Source organism: Myzus persicae, unplaced genomic scaffold (genome assembly GCF_001856785.1).
Source record: "Myzus persicae strain clone G006 unplaced genomic scaffold, MPER_G0061.0, whole genome shotgun sequence".
NCBI classification, from domain to species: Eukaryota; Metazoa; Arthropoda; class Insecta; order Hemiptera; family Aphididae; genus Myzus; species Myzus persicae.
In genome coordinates, this window is record NW_019103948.1 from 102,386 (window position 1) to 122,147 (window position 19,762).

Below are 19,762 nucleotides of genomic sequence, written 5' to 3' on the forward strand. Positions count from 1 at the left end.
TTACGTGTTGTTCACGTTATTACGACGGGGAAACCGCGAATACTGCGCACGTAATTCAGAAGGAACATGACGATGGGGCCACAAGACGACGACAAGACTAATGGACAAAAATACATCCACCGATGGGCATAACTGTAAACTCTGTCTACATTTGAAGGTAAAATCTTGATTTTTTTTTATGTACTAAATATGACTGCGCGAAATCAAAATGGGGAATATGAGAGATGAAAAAACATTAATCTATGTAGAGGTTAGACAACAAGCCTAATATCAGAATGTTTTTAAAGGCTAAACATTAAGAATGGGCTGACCACATTTGGCGGATGGATGGTAACTCTTATGCGAAATGTCCGGACCAAAAACCTCCAAAAAATTTGACCAAGTGTAATTACCCAACCAGCGGTAGTTTAGATAAGGTAATGAAGGATATCTCGGATATCAAAGATCGAAAAATATATGGAACAGTTTTGTTAAGGCATATCACTATAATGAAAAATGAAAAAAATATATGACTGCGCAAGACTAACAAGTTTTGCTAATTTATACAACGTCGTGCAGGTTTTTAAATGTCGCAACTTGCAATGTAGGGATAGGTAATATTATATATTTAAGGACTAAGGTATACACAAATGTATAATGACAATAAAAAACAAATATACACAACCTAACCTACATTATAAAATATAACTATAATAATGTATAATATTATATACTTTATTATTACTTAAATAATTTGCATTGTAACCTTCGTTCGATTAAAAATACAGCATATTTTATTAGACGTTGTTGGCGGCGATATATTATTATTAATGAATACCTAATGACTATTGCAGTATCATCTAGATCGCGAAGACATAGAATATAACAATAACATTTATACATAATATATTATACATATATATTATCATTATCATAAAATATAATAATAAATAATTATACGACCGATGTCAATCAACGAAAAACGACTAGGCGGTGGAGTGACCATATTTTATATAATAGTTCTACTAAACAATGGTGAACGACGTTGACAATTCGATAATCGTCTGACATTCGTCGAATCACTACGATCTACTAGTAAGTATAATATAATCGAATAAAAGCTTTGACTTACCAATCGAACCCCATTGCGGATGTGCCAGATTGTTGAACCATCCGTCAAACCTCTGTTTCTCCGTGAAGCTGAATTGTTTTTCTGAAAAACAAAAAAAAAGGCGTCAGCATATTGATGGTACTTGTAGTAGTTAACCTATACTTGTGCGGTACTTATTAATGTGTTGCAGTATACAACTTAAAAACTGTGAGCGGATAAATCCACCAAACTCATAATATGTGCACTAAGTTGCGGTGTTGCAACACGGTTATTATAATATATATATTTTTGTTTTCAGTAGTGGCCTTAATGAGCTCGCGACCAACACAACGGCCAAGTCATTATTAAAAAATAAAATATAATAATAAATACTCGGAATTATGACAACGGTCGGTGGTTGTTAAGTAACGGGTCTTTAGGCGCGATATGAAGTAATTTCTTCGGTGGTTCTCACAGTCTTTACACACACACACACACACACACACACACACACACACACACACGCACAAAGAAAATCATCACGACTATCGTTTGATGATACACGATGATAGATCGTGAAAACTTCTAGTGATCTGGCGCTGGGCGTATGTCTCGTAAACTGGCTATACCTATACAGACATAGGTGTACACACCTATATATTTTTTGTACACTGTATTTTTATTTGTGACCAATTACTTTGTCAATTCCTTTAAAAAAAAAAGAAATTTTCACCCTCCAATGTTATAACTTAATAATTAACACCCATTCCATAAATAATTGTATTAACTGTGTCGTATTTAGAAGGTTAAAACCTTAAGTATTGAGGTGGTTTGAGTGAATTATATTGTCGATGCAATACCTATCTTATTCATAATCATAATAACTGGAAAGTATAAATTATTATGGTAGGGTGAATGGTTTTTTGAACATTTTCTGTATGAATAATTTTAAATTGCAATTAAGTAATCAATGCTAATCGTGGTTCAAATGCATTTAGTAGTTATCATCAGTTAACAGTTATTTTTGTCCACTGAAGGGGTGGACATGGGTGGGCGTTAATATGGGGTCTTTCACCGCTATGATACTTTCAAACCACTTTTACAGCCTTTAAGTATTCAAACGGTATATCTACACTTATTTTTAAAAGTTAACAGTAACATATACGCTTTTCATAATAACATGTGTATTTACTATTTATTATTTACTACTATCATATAAATCAATATAATATTATCATATACACATATACACTAAAGCTCATAAATTATAATATACAATTATCTATAATATTAATAATCATAATAATTTACAATTATTACTTTTATATATTTTGTTCTCCATTGTCTGAATTCAATATTGTCATTCGATAATGTGAATTTTTCGCTCTTATTTAATCGCGGAATTCGAATAATATTGTACACTGTTTGTTCCCGTCGACTTGTTAAAATAATAATAATAACATCATCGGTGTACAATAGTGAATAGAGTAATCAATCAACTGTATTATTACGTTCAATATATATAGAGTGATACAACATGTGTTATTCAGTTATTATATTTATTGCAGTGCGATTACAAATGTGTTGGCGCACACTAATATGGCAATACACACGCTCAATCCTTTTTTGGCTTTTATACCGAGAGCCTGTTTTAATTTATTTATCATACATTATTATCAAATTAATTATATCATACAATTTACTAGAATTCAATTATTTTAAAGTATTTTATATAAATAATTAAATAATATTTATTGCTGCTTTGCCTGCAGATAAATGCCTATAATATAATACTACAGTTAAACCTCGTTAAGACGGAATCGTTTGGGACCGTCCAATTTTTCCGTCTTAAACTCTCAACGGAAATTCCGACTTGATGAAGTTCACATTCATTACCTAAGCATGTATTTGAATTGGGACCATGGAAATTGTCCGTGTTACAAGGGTTTCCGTCTTACAAAAGTTCCGTTTTACCGAAGTTATTGTAAATTGAAGTCATTGTATTATATGCTTAATTTTTGTTATATAATTAGTAATTACTCATTTTTCAGTGAAACAAATAGATATCTTCCTCGGTTTGTTAAAAAACAAAAATATATGATATATTTGTATTATATTATATATTTGTAGTTAGCTGCTTAGATGAGTGCTTAGATTAAATAAATAGCAGTTTAATTACATTATGTACAGCTGTATCTACTAACTATACCTTCGTATAATATTTTGTTTTAAAACAAAAATCTCATCAGACCGGCAGCATAAGTCCTGAGACCACTATAATTCACTTCAGATAAAAAATGATGATTTGATGGCTAGTACATATAGTGTATACTTGTTTTAATTAAATTGGATAAATCAACAATAAACCACAATGATAAAATATTTTCAAAACAAGGACGCAAAGCTCACGAATTCCAAAATCCCGGGTAAGACTATTGTTTTGTACAATTTGAACGAATTACTCACAAAGTCAGTAAACGCGTTGAAGGCCGAAAAGTAGTTAATCTATGAAAGTATAAATATAGACATGGACGTATATAACATCAACATAAAAAATGAATAGCTTTTCGAAAAGCTAATCAACTTTTTAATACCGCTTTTATGGGAATCTACGAGGGATAAAGATTATTTTTACGATAGTTATTAATATAATATGTTCAAATCCACGATGTTTGATAATGACGGTTACAGTGACATAAATACTAATACTTGAGGAGATAACATGAAAAAAAAAATAATAAGTTTACGGTGAGTTTTTGCATTTAATATAATATCATAAGAGACTTCAACGCAGTCACTAAGTGGACTCGTTGTGTCACCCAACGCGATGCGTGTTGCCGACCTCGCCTAGATGAATCGACAGCGACAAAGACATAATATTATTAAAAAATTATAATTTATACTATGTATAAACATTTTATCAAACAGATGTAGACTACGAATGTATTTCGGTCGGTATATAATATAGACAGTAGGTATACAAGGTATATACACACACACACAATCATTTATCATATTATATGATTCACATAATATATTACCATATACAATGCGTAAACCGGGACGTGGAATCGTGACACTGACACAGCTCGACATAAAATATTCCGACCGTTGCAACCTGCAGCGTACTTGGAACACTGGTAATTAAAATCGCACGCAGTTAGGTATATAATATACTATATATCGGAATATATACGATGGACGCTGTTGAAATGACGAGTATTATTTTTATTTTTTGTATAAGGAGAAGCGGTCTTGATACGATTCGGATATAGGTACACGCACACACACGGGTCACGTATGTCTCGTAGATGTATATTATTATATAAGTCAAGGCAGCCTCTTCGACAACGATGCTGGTCGCGCGGGTCGATGTATCACATAAAGATTTAATATATTATTATAGAGACCGTATTATATTATATGTATATATATAAAGGTATATTTATATTAAACTGCAGTAGACCCGTTTTCGTTTGTATACGCGGCGCATAAACTATATCTACAGTATAATAATATTCTCGTCACGATCGTACGGAATACATGATAAAAAAAAATCATAGTGGAATCATTAGAAACACAACACGTTTCACGGTGTCCGTCTATCGTGTCTCGTAGTGGAATTCCTATCGTCCCCCGCCTCGGTACAACTGGATGACACATACAGGGCGATTCACCAAGCATGCACACCCCCATGTTTTCCCACGAATAATGAATTCATTAAAATTTTAATCTTTGGAATTGTTGAGTGTGCAAGTATACTTAAGGATAGTGTATTAAATTATTTACATTTTTATATTATTTAAGGAGTGTCCCGTCGTAGTGGTACAAACTTTTTTTTTTAATGAAAAGAAATTCTGAAAATGTTGATGTAACTACATCGAAATTTGAAGTAGAAGCTTCTGTGTTGTTAATAGTATTATGTTATACTAAGAAATAAGGATAATAGTCTTTAAAAATGGTAGGTACCTCACAAAATTATAAAACAGATGTAATATTGAATCTACAGTATTTATAATACTCTATTTAAATTGTTTTTTTTACAAATCATATCATATTTATGGATTAATATTAGTTTTTCTTGTTTTCAAATCATCATAAAATCTATATTTATCTTCCAAGCCCATTATCATAGAGATCTATATTAGGTATCCTTTAAAGTTTAAACCTGCACAAAGTTAAATAACTCAAAAAATACTCATTGAAATTTCGAATAGATAGATCTAAGTTTTCAAAAACTAAAATGTAATATCATTCCACAGGATAAAAAGGTGATTTTAATTTAAAAATAAAAATTTATAATGTAATCGTAGACTCTTTGAATTATTTAAAATAAAACTAAATAATTTAAGATACTATTATTAAGATACTTATTAAGTATAATAATTTAAATAATGCCAAAAATCAGAATTAAAATAAATGCATTATTAAATGAAAAAATCTGGATGAGCATGTTTTGTGGATCGCTCTGTATAATATGTATATTCATTAAACTGTTATATTTTTATTTTTCACGGCCCACTCGTCATCTTTTCCACCAGCATATATCGTTGTTCACCGTCGTCATTGTCGTCGACTGAGTAGTGAGTTCGTGTTGCAGCGATTGCGTAAAGCTCGTTTGACACGGCCGCGGAATTCATAAGCACGTGGTTCATGCTGTTTTCGTACATAATTAATACGTGTAATATGCATAACACTATGATATATATAACAATATGATATATGTATATAATATGTACCTATTTAGCACGCGCGCGTAGGATGCATCACGATCGCATTTGACGTGTTGTGTAGCCACATATAAATATAGGAATGATTGTTGACGTTCGCGATTTTCTATATAATATTTTATACTCATGTATGCCGTATACGGTATGCCTACACCATGCCAAAAAAGAAACTATTCGCATTCTACGTATTCTCTTCATGGCATTTCGATTTTTGATCTCGAGTTTCAGTCTTGGAATCAGACCGGGTCACTTTGGATTTTACATTTTTCTGTCTCTGTGCCCTGAGGATAGTCTTTCATATATTTTTGAAACATATACAGTTCGAGTGACAATAATACTCCAGTAATTAATCGAATTGCTGCCAACGAACTATTTTTTTTTCATACAGATATTCTATAACCTAAACCTTTGTATATGTTTAAATCAGTAATAAACTAAATATTATAAAGTATTATTTATAGTTTAAATCGATTAAATTGGTTTTGTGTCTATATTATAAAAATACATGTTATACAATTCAAAAAATTATTCTTAAAAAAAAAATATTTTTTAATATTATTGCTTATTAGGAAGGTCCATAACTATATGCTTGTCAAGTGAGGTATAGAGAAAAACTTACTTTTTAATCAAACAAGATCATAATATATTATTAGTATATAAATTCCATATTTAAGAAACAGATGTTATTTTTATTCAGAATATTGATTATACAATATACATAAGTACTAACACAAGAACCATTCTACATTAGGTCAAGTTATTGTCTAATCCTAACTTAATGTAACCGAACTTTTGGCCTAACGCATCTTATTTAATTTTTAATAATATAACATTAAATCCTATATTCCTGTTATATCCTTGAATAAGTAATTTTACATTTTACTTATTTAAGAGCATGTACATACCTATGTATTTGGAAATATTATGGTTTTATGACGATGGCCAATGCAGGTTGCGAATTAAAAAATAAAATAATAATTGCACACTCTCCATCAGAACTGATGTCGACGTCCTTTTTGGTCCAGTCATGATACCGAGTACCGACTGACATTAAAATGCTTTTTACATGTTAATACGAATTTATTAAATGTTACGTTTTTTCCATGACGTATTACGGCCTCGTAAATCATACGCTGACTCTACAAAATTATTAAACATTAAATAATATTACTGTGTAAAATATTATGTGTGTTTGTGTGCGCGCTTGTGCGTGTAAGCAGTAAGCCTCAAGGGCTCACTACGGCAAGTATGCGACTGCTCGATCCCATAGGTATATGTACGATGTATCCGCCATATATATATATATATTATATTACCTATAAACATAATATGCGCAATACGCGTGTCCTGTAGTGTATAATAGGCATGTACAATTGCGCCACCTCAGCGCAGGGTGATTCATTATAATATGTTCTATGGGACATAATATTATAATATCTACGAGCAGTCCATTTCACAATCTGCAATATTACAGTACAGCAGGATGGATAAAAATCAAAATTTCTCTCCTCTCCATATTTATATAAATTGATCGGCCCGTTGTCGATTTTAAACACTCAGTCATGTGGAGTAAAACAGCAGTATAAAATGCTCCCTCGAAAGAAAAAATAAGAATTTGACGACAATATTTAAAGATACCAAGTCAGATTTACAGTTGACATAATATATGATACGTTTACAGTTTTACCAGACATTAATGATAACTACTAAGCTATTAGATTATTGCCGTGAAGAAATAGTTATTATCATAAATCTCCAAATACGAGATAGTAAATATTTAAAAAATTTAAGTCATGTATACATAATATACATAGTACATACCTATTTAACAACAATCACCAGTAAATATATGAACTTCATAGTTCACTGGATAAACACATAAGATTAACGAAAAATAACATACAATTGTTTTATTTAAAATTAATTATGAAAATCTCATTGACAACCAGAAATGATTTTTTTTTTAAGGTAACTAGTAAGAATGATATTATATAACATAAGTTTAAGTTTTAGTAGTTCATTTAATTTATTGCAACAGGACAAAAGTACTTGTAAAATATATATTTTTTATTTATTAAATATATGACGAAATTTCTCATAAGTAATTAAACTTTAAAGTGATCTTAACCGGATGTGCGGAGAAAAGATTATACGTATCTATGCATGCAGCCGTGTAGACTGAGAGATACCAGATGTACCTATTCGAGAGTCAGAAATTGTGCCGAGTCGCGTCGTTTGGTAGCAAAACTCAGTTAAACGTTATTCATGATTATGACATAAGTAATATTATACTACGCACATTTGAATATATACACGAGTTTAATAGTACCGACACGATTGTATTGTGTTTCAAAACAAACGACGATAAAATCACGACATTGACTGCAACGGCGGCAACTGCAGCAGCAGCGCCTTAAAAGTATGCATAAATCCGCAGGAACCTACTCTGATTTTAGCTTAACTAATAGCTTATAATATTATGTTTTATGCTTAGTTAGGAAAGAATTTTCAAGATAAAAGTGTGAATAATCAATAAATTATCATTAATGTACTAATACATTTCACATCCTCCACAAGAAAAATTATGAGAAAATATCTTTTACCTATATAATAATATTTTAAATTGTAATTTGTAATTTATATTGTTTAACCTCCCCCTCCCTTAAATTGTTTCTATCAATGCGAGTACGTAATTGTTGGGCAACATATTATTATCATTGCAGCGTAATTAAAATTATTAGTTCTGGGACTTTTACATTAATTTCTTGATAGAAAAATCATTTATGCGTATATATTTATACATTTATTGAAGTATCTGTAGACTATACGCTTAGTGAAGTAATTTTCAACGTCATTAAATAGGTGTAAAAACAAATAAAAGCTATTAAATAATACTAATGAAATAAAATACCGCGTTTTATCGATTATTCAACTATCCTACAGCACGGCGGTATAAGCTAATTCTTAAGGAACTGTTTTTTTTCTAGTTGGAACATTATATTTTATAGTATTTCATCTATTAAGGTCATTCAACAATATAATTACGAGTATATTTTTCATTATAATGTATATAGAGGAACGAAGATATATATATACATATTTCCATAGGAAAATGTGTGACTGTATAAGGATTAAGGACAATATTATACTATTTGCAAAGAGAAGAGCGTAGGTATACTTACTAGTTACTCGGTCTAACTATATTATATTTTACTGCAGTATCCACGTTCGTATCTCCACCCGGCAGCGTTTCATGTTTATTTTATGGCAAATAATAATATATTAGTCGTCCGCGATTACATATTATATGTAGGTACATAACGCACATAATATAGGTACCAGTTAACTATCTCCATATAGGTAGGTATATGGTTAAACGTATCCGCGATAATTTTCTTTTTAAAAAAACAATAATAAGATAAAAAAAAATATTACATATATAGACGGTTGGCACGAGTCGTCCAACCCTCGCATTTACCACGGTATTATAACAATATAGCTTTTACGTATTATGTGGCCAAAGGTCGTGCGAGACTATAACATTAAAATAATAAACATATATGATTATCGTTTAAGCAGACGACGCCCCCGAAAAACTTCTTGATTCTCGACGATATCACGAATAATATTATTATGTTTTGGGTTAAGACATCGTGTCTTATGCTGGTTGCATACAAATTGTGTGCCAAAACTCAAATTTGGGTCAAATTGCGAGTTCTTCATTTAGTGTAACCAAATTGTATGATGCTTGGATATTATATTATACAACACAATTGTAAGATTTCCCTTCTCAGTCTTTCAGACTTACGAGTAAGTTTATAAAATTTAACTAGTGTGGTTAATAATAGCATCAGTATGATGTAACGTTTAAAAAAATGCTCTATACATTTTCTTTAATCATTAATATTAATTCAAAAAAAAAAAATAACATATCATCCTGATGTTATTTTAATGAATATAAAAACCTTTAACACTGGGCTTAACTTACGCCCCGTTTTCTAGTGTTGGGAGGGGTAAAAGTATTGTTGTCTCCCCTTGAATAATAACATGGGGTGATTTTATCCCTATGCCCTACCCCTAAATTTAATCTGTTATAGAGAAGGTATCGAAACTTCGAGTGTAGGTACTTAGTGTAATGATGATTGAGTAATTAACTGTAAAATATGAGTTAAATTTGAATTCAATGATAAACATCATGGTGTATAATGTAAAACAATTTTTGTGTAGGTACTTACGTTGTTTAAGTTAAACAAAAAACAACTAATATAACCTTACATTTTATACATATAGACGTATAATATATGATTTATGCTCAAAGCTCTATCGATGTTCTTTATCATTAAGTGCCAAATACTTGAAATGAATAATAATTAAAAATATTATCTTAATATACTATACAAAGAAGGCAGCGACAATGTTGATATTTTAAGCAGTGAATGTTATATTGTTACCTAAATGTTAAACTCTAGTTCAGCGAGTGTGTATAGAGTGATAGACTGTAGTTGAGTGTATACGAGAGTTTATTGTTGTCTTACCAATCAGATTCGATCGATTTATAGTACATATATATTATATAATGTAATCTCTTATCCCGAGTCATTGAATTTAATTTTACACAGAGCCTCATTATCGAAATCACAATAGCCTATAGTATAGGCCCTATACTATTAGGTGTCTGCTAGTGATTAGTGTGCGAGACTCGAATGCAGTGTTATATTATTACATTCAAAATAAACGAGCCTTGTAAAATCGTTTTACTTACATTCGAAGTAGTTCAAAAATCTAGAAGGAAAACCGAAAGCTCTGATATTATGCATATTAAATATGATGGTAGGAAAAAAAGTCTCGAGGAAAAAAAGTCCCGGAAAAAAAGTCTCAAAGAAAAAAAGTCTCGGTGGAAAAAAAGTCTCAGGGAAAAAAGTTATATTTTTATAAAAAAAAATATGTCATTGAATCGTAGTCGTATTTAAAAAATAACACATAATATCACATAAATATAATAATATAAATAATAAATATGGATTTTGAAATTGCTGTGATTAAAGCTGCAAAAAATATCTTAGGTGAACATATCCGTGGTTGTTTTTATCATCTCACACAAAGCACCCACCGAAAAATACAAGAACTGGGTCTTGAGAATCGGTATCGCAATGACAACGAGTTCAATCTAATAAAATTCAATAAAATTGAACTCAAAGATTTTTGAAAGCTATAGGTCAAAATATTAAGCTACAGCGATAACAATTTATAATTTATATATCTATAGGATTTTTTATAATTATGTAATTATTTTTTTTCTAACTTTGTGTGATATATATATGTTATTTTTTAAATACGATTCAATGACATGTTTTTTTTTTATAAAAATTTCTGTAAAATGTATTAACTTTTATTCTGTAAAATATGTTTCTGACAAGTCATCTAACATTGTGTGATATACATATTTCAAAATATTAAGCTACAACGATAATAATTTATATTATTTATATTATTATATTTATGTAATATTATGTGTTATTTTTTAAATACGACTACGGTTCAATGACATATTTTTTTTTATAAAAATATAACTTTTACTCCCTGAGACTTTTTTTCCACCGAGACTTTTTTCTTTGAGACTTTTTTTCCGGGACTTTTTTTCCCCGACACTTTTTTTCCGTTCCCCATTAAATATACAAATAGTGAGTCAGTATTTCGTAATTCGATTATTGTATATTTCTCACTCTCTGGATGCATTTTGACTGCAGGAATCCAAAAATTGACCAACTACCAAGAGAAAATATGTTACAATACTTAATATATTATAATATAAAGAATAAATTAAATAATAAAAAAATCATGTTTATATGATACAATGTTCAATGGGGTCGTTTGTACTTTGTAAATCGCTAAATCGTGCTAATAAGATATCACACAAATCGATAATATCCCAATAAAATGTGAAAAAGAAAGTCTAAAATTGCATTCCTAATCGTTTATATTTTATATCTTATCAGTTACCTACCTATACTGCATGCAATTAAATTAGGTATAAGTATACTATCTACCTACACTCTACAGCTATATACAACCTATATCTATTAATGACTGGTAATGATTTTAAAATTGCCTGCAAACATTTGGGCACCAACTACTGAAAATCTAAAATTACGCCCCCGAACTACCTACTTCTGTTACATTGGGCACCTATAATTTGGGTGTTGGCCGATTACGTCAGTGTTGATTGTGTAGGTACAAGCACAGGGGACGGTCGGCGTGACGTGGCGGTCGCTTGAAAAAGTTGCTACACATAATATTATGTATATATTATTAAAATTATTATTTGCAGGTGACTAGAGTCGTACAATTGTAACGAGCAGATCATTAAAATATGTGTTATGAAACATGATATTATTATGATAATCAAAATAATTATATTGTTATATTATTATTATAGTGGATGTGAGAAATGTCGAGAGCATGAAACGCAATAGTAAAATTTCTTAATAATATATAAAATATAATACTTATACAAACATTTTTTTTATTATCATTAAGAACGTACAATACTACAATAGTATTTTACTATACCACATGAATGCCTATAGGTATTAATAGTTATAATTAATAATACTATTTTATTATATAATGCTGTATGTCTGTGTCCCTGCGTAAAAGTTTAACACTGCGAAACCGAAGTAGATCAATTATAATTACTATAAGAAAAATTGCCATTTGATCATTTAAACGTGTTTAACAACCCGACTTTATAAAACTATTGACCTCAGACCCGGTTGATCTCATTTCAGAAAAGCAATCATTATCCACCTTGATAGTTGATTTGTTGTAAATATCAGTAATGAAATAATGATAAAAAATTATGTTTAAAAAAAATTCATTATTATACCGAACATAATTCAATATTAATCATACCGGACAACCAGTTTTTTACGAGCCGTGCAAATAATGTGTACATAATAATACATTGATTTGATATATATTAATATATTATATACTAAATAATATATAGTTTATATTGATCAATCATTGCCTTTACCTATATGGTTACGTATAATAAAATATACAGTATACAGTATACACCAATACGGTGATCCATAAATCTCAACAGACGAACAAGCTGAGCTACGATGTCCTACCTATATTTTATTTTATCTCATTTCTTAAAATAGTATTTTTAAGCCCCTTTTAACAGCGAGATAGTTTTTTAATGATGCAATATAGTTTTACCATCATGATTGGTACTTAGTACTATTTGACTTCAACCGTTAGTACTTTTATTGTATCTATATCTAGCTGTATAGACTATAGAGTAAAACTTACAACACGCATGCGATCCAAATTAAATTTATTGCTTCCGCGAAGTACATAGAATATTATTATGTACCTTGAACCGAATACCTATATTATAAATAATAAATATAAAGCAGTCAAACGGGAAATTCGCCATATAAACGCCTACTATCTTTGTAGATATCTACCGTTTATCTCAATCGATCGTCGGACGGAATTTTTTTTTTACTAACATTATCTGAATTGTCACTCACAATTGCGATTTGTCAGTTAATATCTGCGGTGAATATCATATGATTGACAGTTCTAGTGGATGATGAGGGGTCATGACTCCCTCCCACCGCGACATTGAAAAACCTGACATATGCAAGGAGCATGTATTTTTTCAATTTTATTATTTATTTATCATTAATAATATTGAAGCTATAAAGTTTTGGTCACGACTACAGAACGATCGCTGCAACGTCATCAGCCGGCCAAAACCCAGAGAGATCAATATAAAAATAGCTTCCATATTGGATAAGTCTTTGATAATTTTTAAACATGACTATTTCCAATCAATTATAACCATTATCACCTTGTTTGTTTCTACTTTTTCATAATATTTTTGGTTTTTGCTTTTCTGTGAACGTCAAATGTTCAACAAATTTTTTAATGATTGGCATTGGAAAACTCGATGAGCAAATAATTATTATGGGTTATAATTTAACCATACTATAGTATAACCTACTATACTAACAACTAATAGAGCTGTAATGATTAAATATATATAACTTCAACCAAATATAAACAAACATTTTTTTTTTTGATTTAAGTACTGCATTTGTTTAACTGCCTTTAACTGAATTCAGCCAATTAGGTACCAACTGAAAGTTGTTGGCCAGTATACATTTCATAAATAAAAATTTTAATATTTTCAAAAATACAATTTTCTTGGTTAGGATTTTAATTCGTTATACATTTAGGACTGTAAAGTTAATAAATTAAAAAACCATAAACAATTCACTTCAAAATATCAAAAATGCACTAAAAACCCTTTATAAACATTACAAGCTAAATAAATTCTGTGTAAAATGCACTAAACTGCAGTGGTTCTCAACCTGGGGGGGGGGGCGAGTCCCCCCTAGGGAGGCGTGACAAAATTCATGAAAAATAAAAACATGCTGTTTCCTACGCCGTGCCATGCGGGTGTGAATCTTAAAGTAGTGAGGAGGTGGGGTGTGAACTCATAAAATAGTTTGAAAGGGGGCGCGGATCTCAAAAGGTTGAGAACCCATGACTAAATATACGTATCATTAAAAATTCAAAAATATAAAAATCTCTCAAGTGTAAAATATTTACAAAACGAAAATTAAAAAATGTGTGTAAATAGTTTTAATTGTCAAAAGTTATTAATATTATATCGAACAAATTATTAAAAAAAAATGGAAACATGACCAAAAAGAACCTAATACAAATCAAAATCTTCAAAAAAGCCAAAAACTGAAAGAATAAACGTTACAAAATTGAATTCATTAGAACATAAGTCAAACTTTGTGTTAAGGAAGCTATGTATTACACTTTAACAGCAAACTAATAATATAAGTACATGTAGTATATTATGATAACGTCTAATATTCATTATATTTAAATTGTTATAATGTATTGATTAATGATTGAATAATTGATTTGTTTTTTTTAAGAAAAATAATAATTTAAATAACAAGCGGTTATTTTCAAATAACTTTAATAAACATTTTAGGAGCAGATAGATTTGCCATCATAAATAGTACACTAATGCCATTGTAGATGATTTGAACTGATTAAGTTACTATACATATGCTCTGAGTTGGTGGTCTGTACATAATATTAAATGGTGCAGGTTGTCTTAGCCCGCTCTATTAGGTTGAAAATAACACGTTTTTTCAGAAAATAATAAATTAAAGATACTAGTGATACGTAATTTTTGAGACTATTATTTGCAAACAGCCATATATCTATTGCGTTCGCGACGTTGCGATATTTGTGTAAGCAAGGACAGACTGCAGAAAGCGGGAAGTTTCACTATACCTACCTATGCATAAATATTATTATTATTTTATTACTATTTGTATTCGTAATGTTGTGCAGTGCGGAAACAAATGTATATAATTTTTAATGTATAATATGCATATATGTATTATATATATACATATATAGTATATACCTATAATCTATATTATATAGCGCCAGAAGGGCCGTGAATTAATATTGGGTTTCAATGTGGATTGATTTCGTGCCGACTGACGGATAATATACAGTATAAATTTTAATAGGTATATTATTATATTACTACAACCTCCTGTTGATGATATTGTACTTCTCAAAAGTTCATTGAACATGCCAATACTGGCCCACCGGAGTATAGTATAATAAAATAAAACGTTTTTATTTCTTTTAAGAATAATTAGATGTATTGAAAAACATAAATCTTCCTCGAAACAAAAGTATGATTATTATAATGTAATTCTATATATTTTCCGCATAATGCTATAGCTGCGAGCCTGTGCATAGGGACTAATCAAATCACAATGGTATACCCATACAATTGTATAAGGCATTGAATACAACCTCATTGTAATAAACTATTAAAGTGTTTTATATTATGTGCATCGAAGTGATTTGTTTTTCCCAATTAATATAAATATATAATTTAGAAATTTAATGGAATGCATTGATATCAAAAAGTCGAGTATAGTTCATAGACAGTTTCAGACTGACTGCGAAAGGCAAGTTGACCAATTACACATTTTATACATTCTTTATACTAATAATAATAAAAAAAAAAATACCTTATTCATTACTGCCTTCTAATAAAAACGTAATTGCATCATTTCCACATACCTACTTAGCTCAACAGATAATGTTTAACTATATGAATGCAATTTTAAACAGGAAGTTATTTTGTAATAGTTCTATTGGATTGGTTGGTATATTGATTGTTAAACCTACCTATTATAAATATATATATATATTACATATAACTTTTTATGAGAAGATAAGGTTAATATTATAATAATTTTCTTATTTGATTGGACTATTTACATTTTACACATTTTGTTTCTTTGAAAAGACTGCAAAGTTTAATTATTTGTTTACCTACCGTTTATGTATATGTATTAATATATAATAGCGAGTAGCTTGGTATAGTACAATATGAATACATAATATTATGTAGCTACCTACCTGGCTAAATATAATAATTAAGAATAAAGTTAGATTATCGCTTTATGGTAATTTTCAAGTGGTTTATTTGAATTGTGCTTAATGGATTGGCTATACGAATAGTCGGTTTCTTTGTGCTGGGCAATGAAAGTCATAACACGTAAGTCATAAAAAATTAACACACAAATATTGAAACATGTTTCTACCTATATATCGTTGATCTATAATATTATATAGATAGTAATTAATCTAACGATAAAACCAAGCTTTGCGTTGTAATTTTTTTTAGGTGGATTTGTATATAATATTTTTATGATTCAGTTTAGATGTGATAATACTGCAGAATTTCAACACAGAATAATTATCACGGGTAATTAATAATAATAATACTATACACTGTTAAAAATAACAGCTGACCGGTGTACATATATCTACGATATGGATCGTTATCTCTAAGTATATTGGATATTATTCCTATCCATATATACCTACAATACCGGTTGTTACAAACAATGGGGTCTCGAGTATAAAAGAACTTAATAATTATGGTGATCTGAATTTATTGTGGAGATCGTTAAAAAACAAATCTAGGGCCCCATTATACGATAGGTGAATGAAAAAAAAACCGTAATGCCCAGTTGTAATAGTATGTAGGTATAGTGAGACCGCCGCAGCGGCAGCGTTAATACAATACGCGTGTGTATAGTGTATGTATAATAATAATATATTCCATATACGTTGGCTATGTATGTATTATGTATACAGTAATATAATTGTTTCAACAGTTAGCCTGCGAGGCATATGGTTCAGCCCAAAAGGTTAAGGTTTTAATAGACCGCCGCGTGTGTATACGAAAAAAAATGAATTATTTTACTAATGACCAATAGTCTATAGTTGTGACGCGTGTGTGAGCGGAAAAAAAGAAAGAAATGAAAACGTTATACTACACATAAATATAAAGTTAGGTACTAGTTATATATAGGTATTTATTATACATTTGTATCCAGATACCAATAACATGCAAGTGGGATTCTAAAACCACCCAGGTCAAAATCACCTATCCCAGTTTTTGCAACTTTACAGGAGATTAAATAATCAATGTCCACGCATGCAGCTGCAGTTGATAATGTTACTAATAAGTCAAAAAAATCTTACAAGAACTGAAAAACGTAATATGTGTGCAAATGTTGTCTCTTAAGCCATGTACTAAAATTAAAAATAGTAGGTACAGTAGCCAGACTGCAGCCAATATAAACTATAAAGGTAGGTGTAACGTGTTACTGACATATTCGGATAAGTATACGCAGTTATGGATGTGCATGTGCACTTAAGACATTTACATTTAATAAAGTAACTACTAGTTACTACTTATATTACACTTTGATAATAAAACTATATAAGTAACCATTGCACCACATGGCGTGATTTTATATTAACTGCCGTGGACGAACATCGACATATTGTTATACACATAGTGATATATTTATAATATTTCAATATATTATACAATACACTCATAAACCTACATTTAATGAGGTTCAATAAAAAATACATGTACATAATATTATACCACAATTTATGATTACTGATTAGTTGTGAGTACTGTAGTGAACCGTATTGGTTAGTTATTCATATGTATAACGATTAATGACCCCTCTGTTTTTTGTTAATGTCTACTTAGTACCTTCATAAATTATATACTTAAAATATGAAGCTATGAACTTATGGTTTTTGCATATAATTGGAAATTTTTCGGAATTTTAGATAGGTGAGACGAAAATTGCATTCAAGGCAATGCCATATCTTAAATACGAAATTTAATTTTGCATATTTTAGTCGTTATTAAATGAATATAAGTACCAAATATTATACATTGTTTTTTCCCAATAATTTGAAAAAAATTGATGGAGTAAGACTAGTAAGAGTCTTATAGAAATAGGCAATATGTATCACCTATACCTTACCGATAAGGCTTACCTCATTAATATTTTTGTAAATAAAAATGAGTCAAGTTTAAATTTGAATATCTTAGCATTAAAATATTAGTCCAATATGTTCCTCATAAGATTTTATACATAATTTTTTTCATGGACATTTTAAGTTAAAATGTTTACAAAATTAAATATTCAAACGAAAAATAACGATTTTTGTAATTTAAAAAATATTTTTATTGACTTGAAATGTTAGTTACTTTCTGACGTTTCCGTAGATTCTTAATTATGAATAACTTACTATATCCGATTTGATTTTCAAAATATTTAGATTAATTTTAATCTATTCTACTACGAACTTAACCACGATTCATGAACCTATTCACACCGAAGTGAGGTAGCTACGTATCGGTATATCGACTTACAAGTGAATAACAAATAGCGAGGCTACACTGTGTCCCACATAATTCGTAATGGACAGCGACGATGTTACAGTAGGTAGATAAAATATGATTTGTAATACACGGTGGAATGCAGTTGTTTCGACAATAATGATAATAATATTAAATCTGCGTTAATATTATTCATTTTTGTAATAAATTAAATAGGCCCTAGGAAGACCCGGTCGGGCTGTATATAATATGTAATAATATGTAATGTAATAATATTATGCGTATACGCGCCAATGGTGTACGGCCTGCACGAATCGTTGACGACCTCCCGGCAGCCAGATTTTAACCTGAGGGTCAAAAGGTGTCGCGCATATAATTTTATTGAGTGAAGTTATATATTACACAGAGACCTATATATAATGTAATAATGGATTACAAAAATGAATGTATTGCGCAAAACTGGCAAATGATTTCGGTTTGATATATCTCTGAGTTCTGACACTATCCGCTATACATTTAAAAGTGTATTCCTACTATATGTATAGCTATGGGATATATGTTATTATGTTATAACTTATATGCATATAAGTATAATACTATAATATATTAGTCGTGTTTGCATGTGACCAACAACGCCACTGCACTTGGGTTTTGAATTTTTTTTCATTATTATGTTCTTAAGCAAACTGAGATACAAGAATTATTACTTTCTAAACACTTATTACACTATATATAATAAACATGCACACATACAAATCCTATATTATGTATTTATGACTTAATATTATTATATGTTTTCCTCCGGTGTTACTATAATATATTATAGTATTATATTGTACTGTTAATACATTTGTATTTTGTGTGCACCGATTAATAACGATTTATTACCTATAAGTGTATATAATTATTTTAATTACTGCTTATCCTCGCGGTGTGCATTACTCTCTCTAATATGCAAACGACTTATAGAATACGAAAACATTATTGGATAGTCGTAGTTGGATATAGTGGGTAACCTAACCGCGGTAGTTGTAGGTATTATATTTTACACTTATACGCATATATGACATATTTATACATCCATAAAATAGAGAGGTATATATAACTATATGAAATTATATTTACTTATCATTTTTATGACGACTAAGTGTAGCTCCAAGCTTGGCA

At 29.7% G+C, this 19,762-nt stretch overlaps 1 protein-coding gene across 1 annotated transcript in view; it reads right to left on the minus strand.

The window, feature by feature from the left end:
* Window positions 1-19,762, minus strand: part of LOC111036772 (dual oxidase) — a 47,957-nt gene that overhangs the window by 19,495 nt on the left and 8,700 nt on the right. Inside the window, exon 2 of the mRNA XM_022318936.1 lies at window positions 1,112-1,192. Coding sequence (XP_022174628.1) covers window positions 1,112-1,192 — 81 coding nt within the window. The remainder of the gene's footprint in view (window positions 1-1,111; window positions 1,193-19,762) is intronic.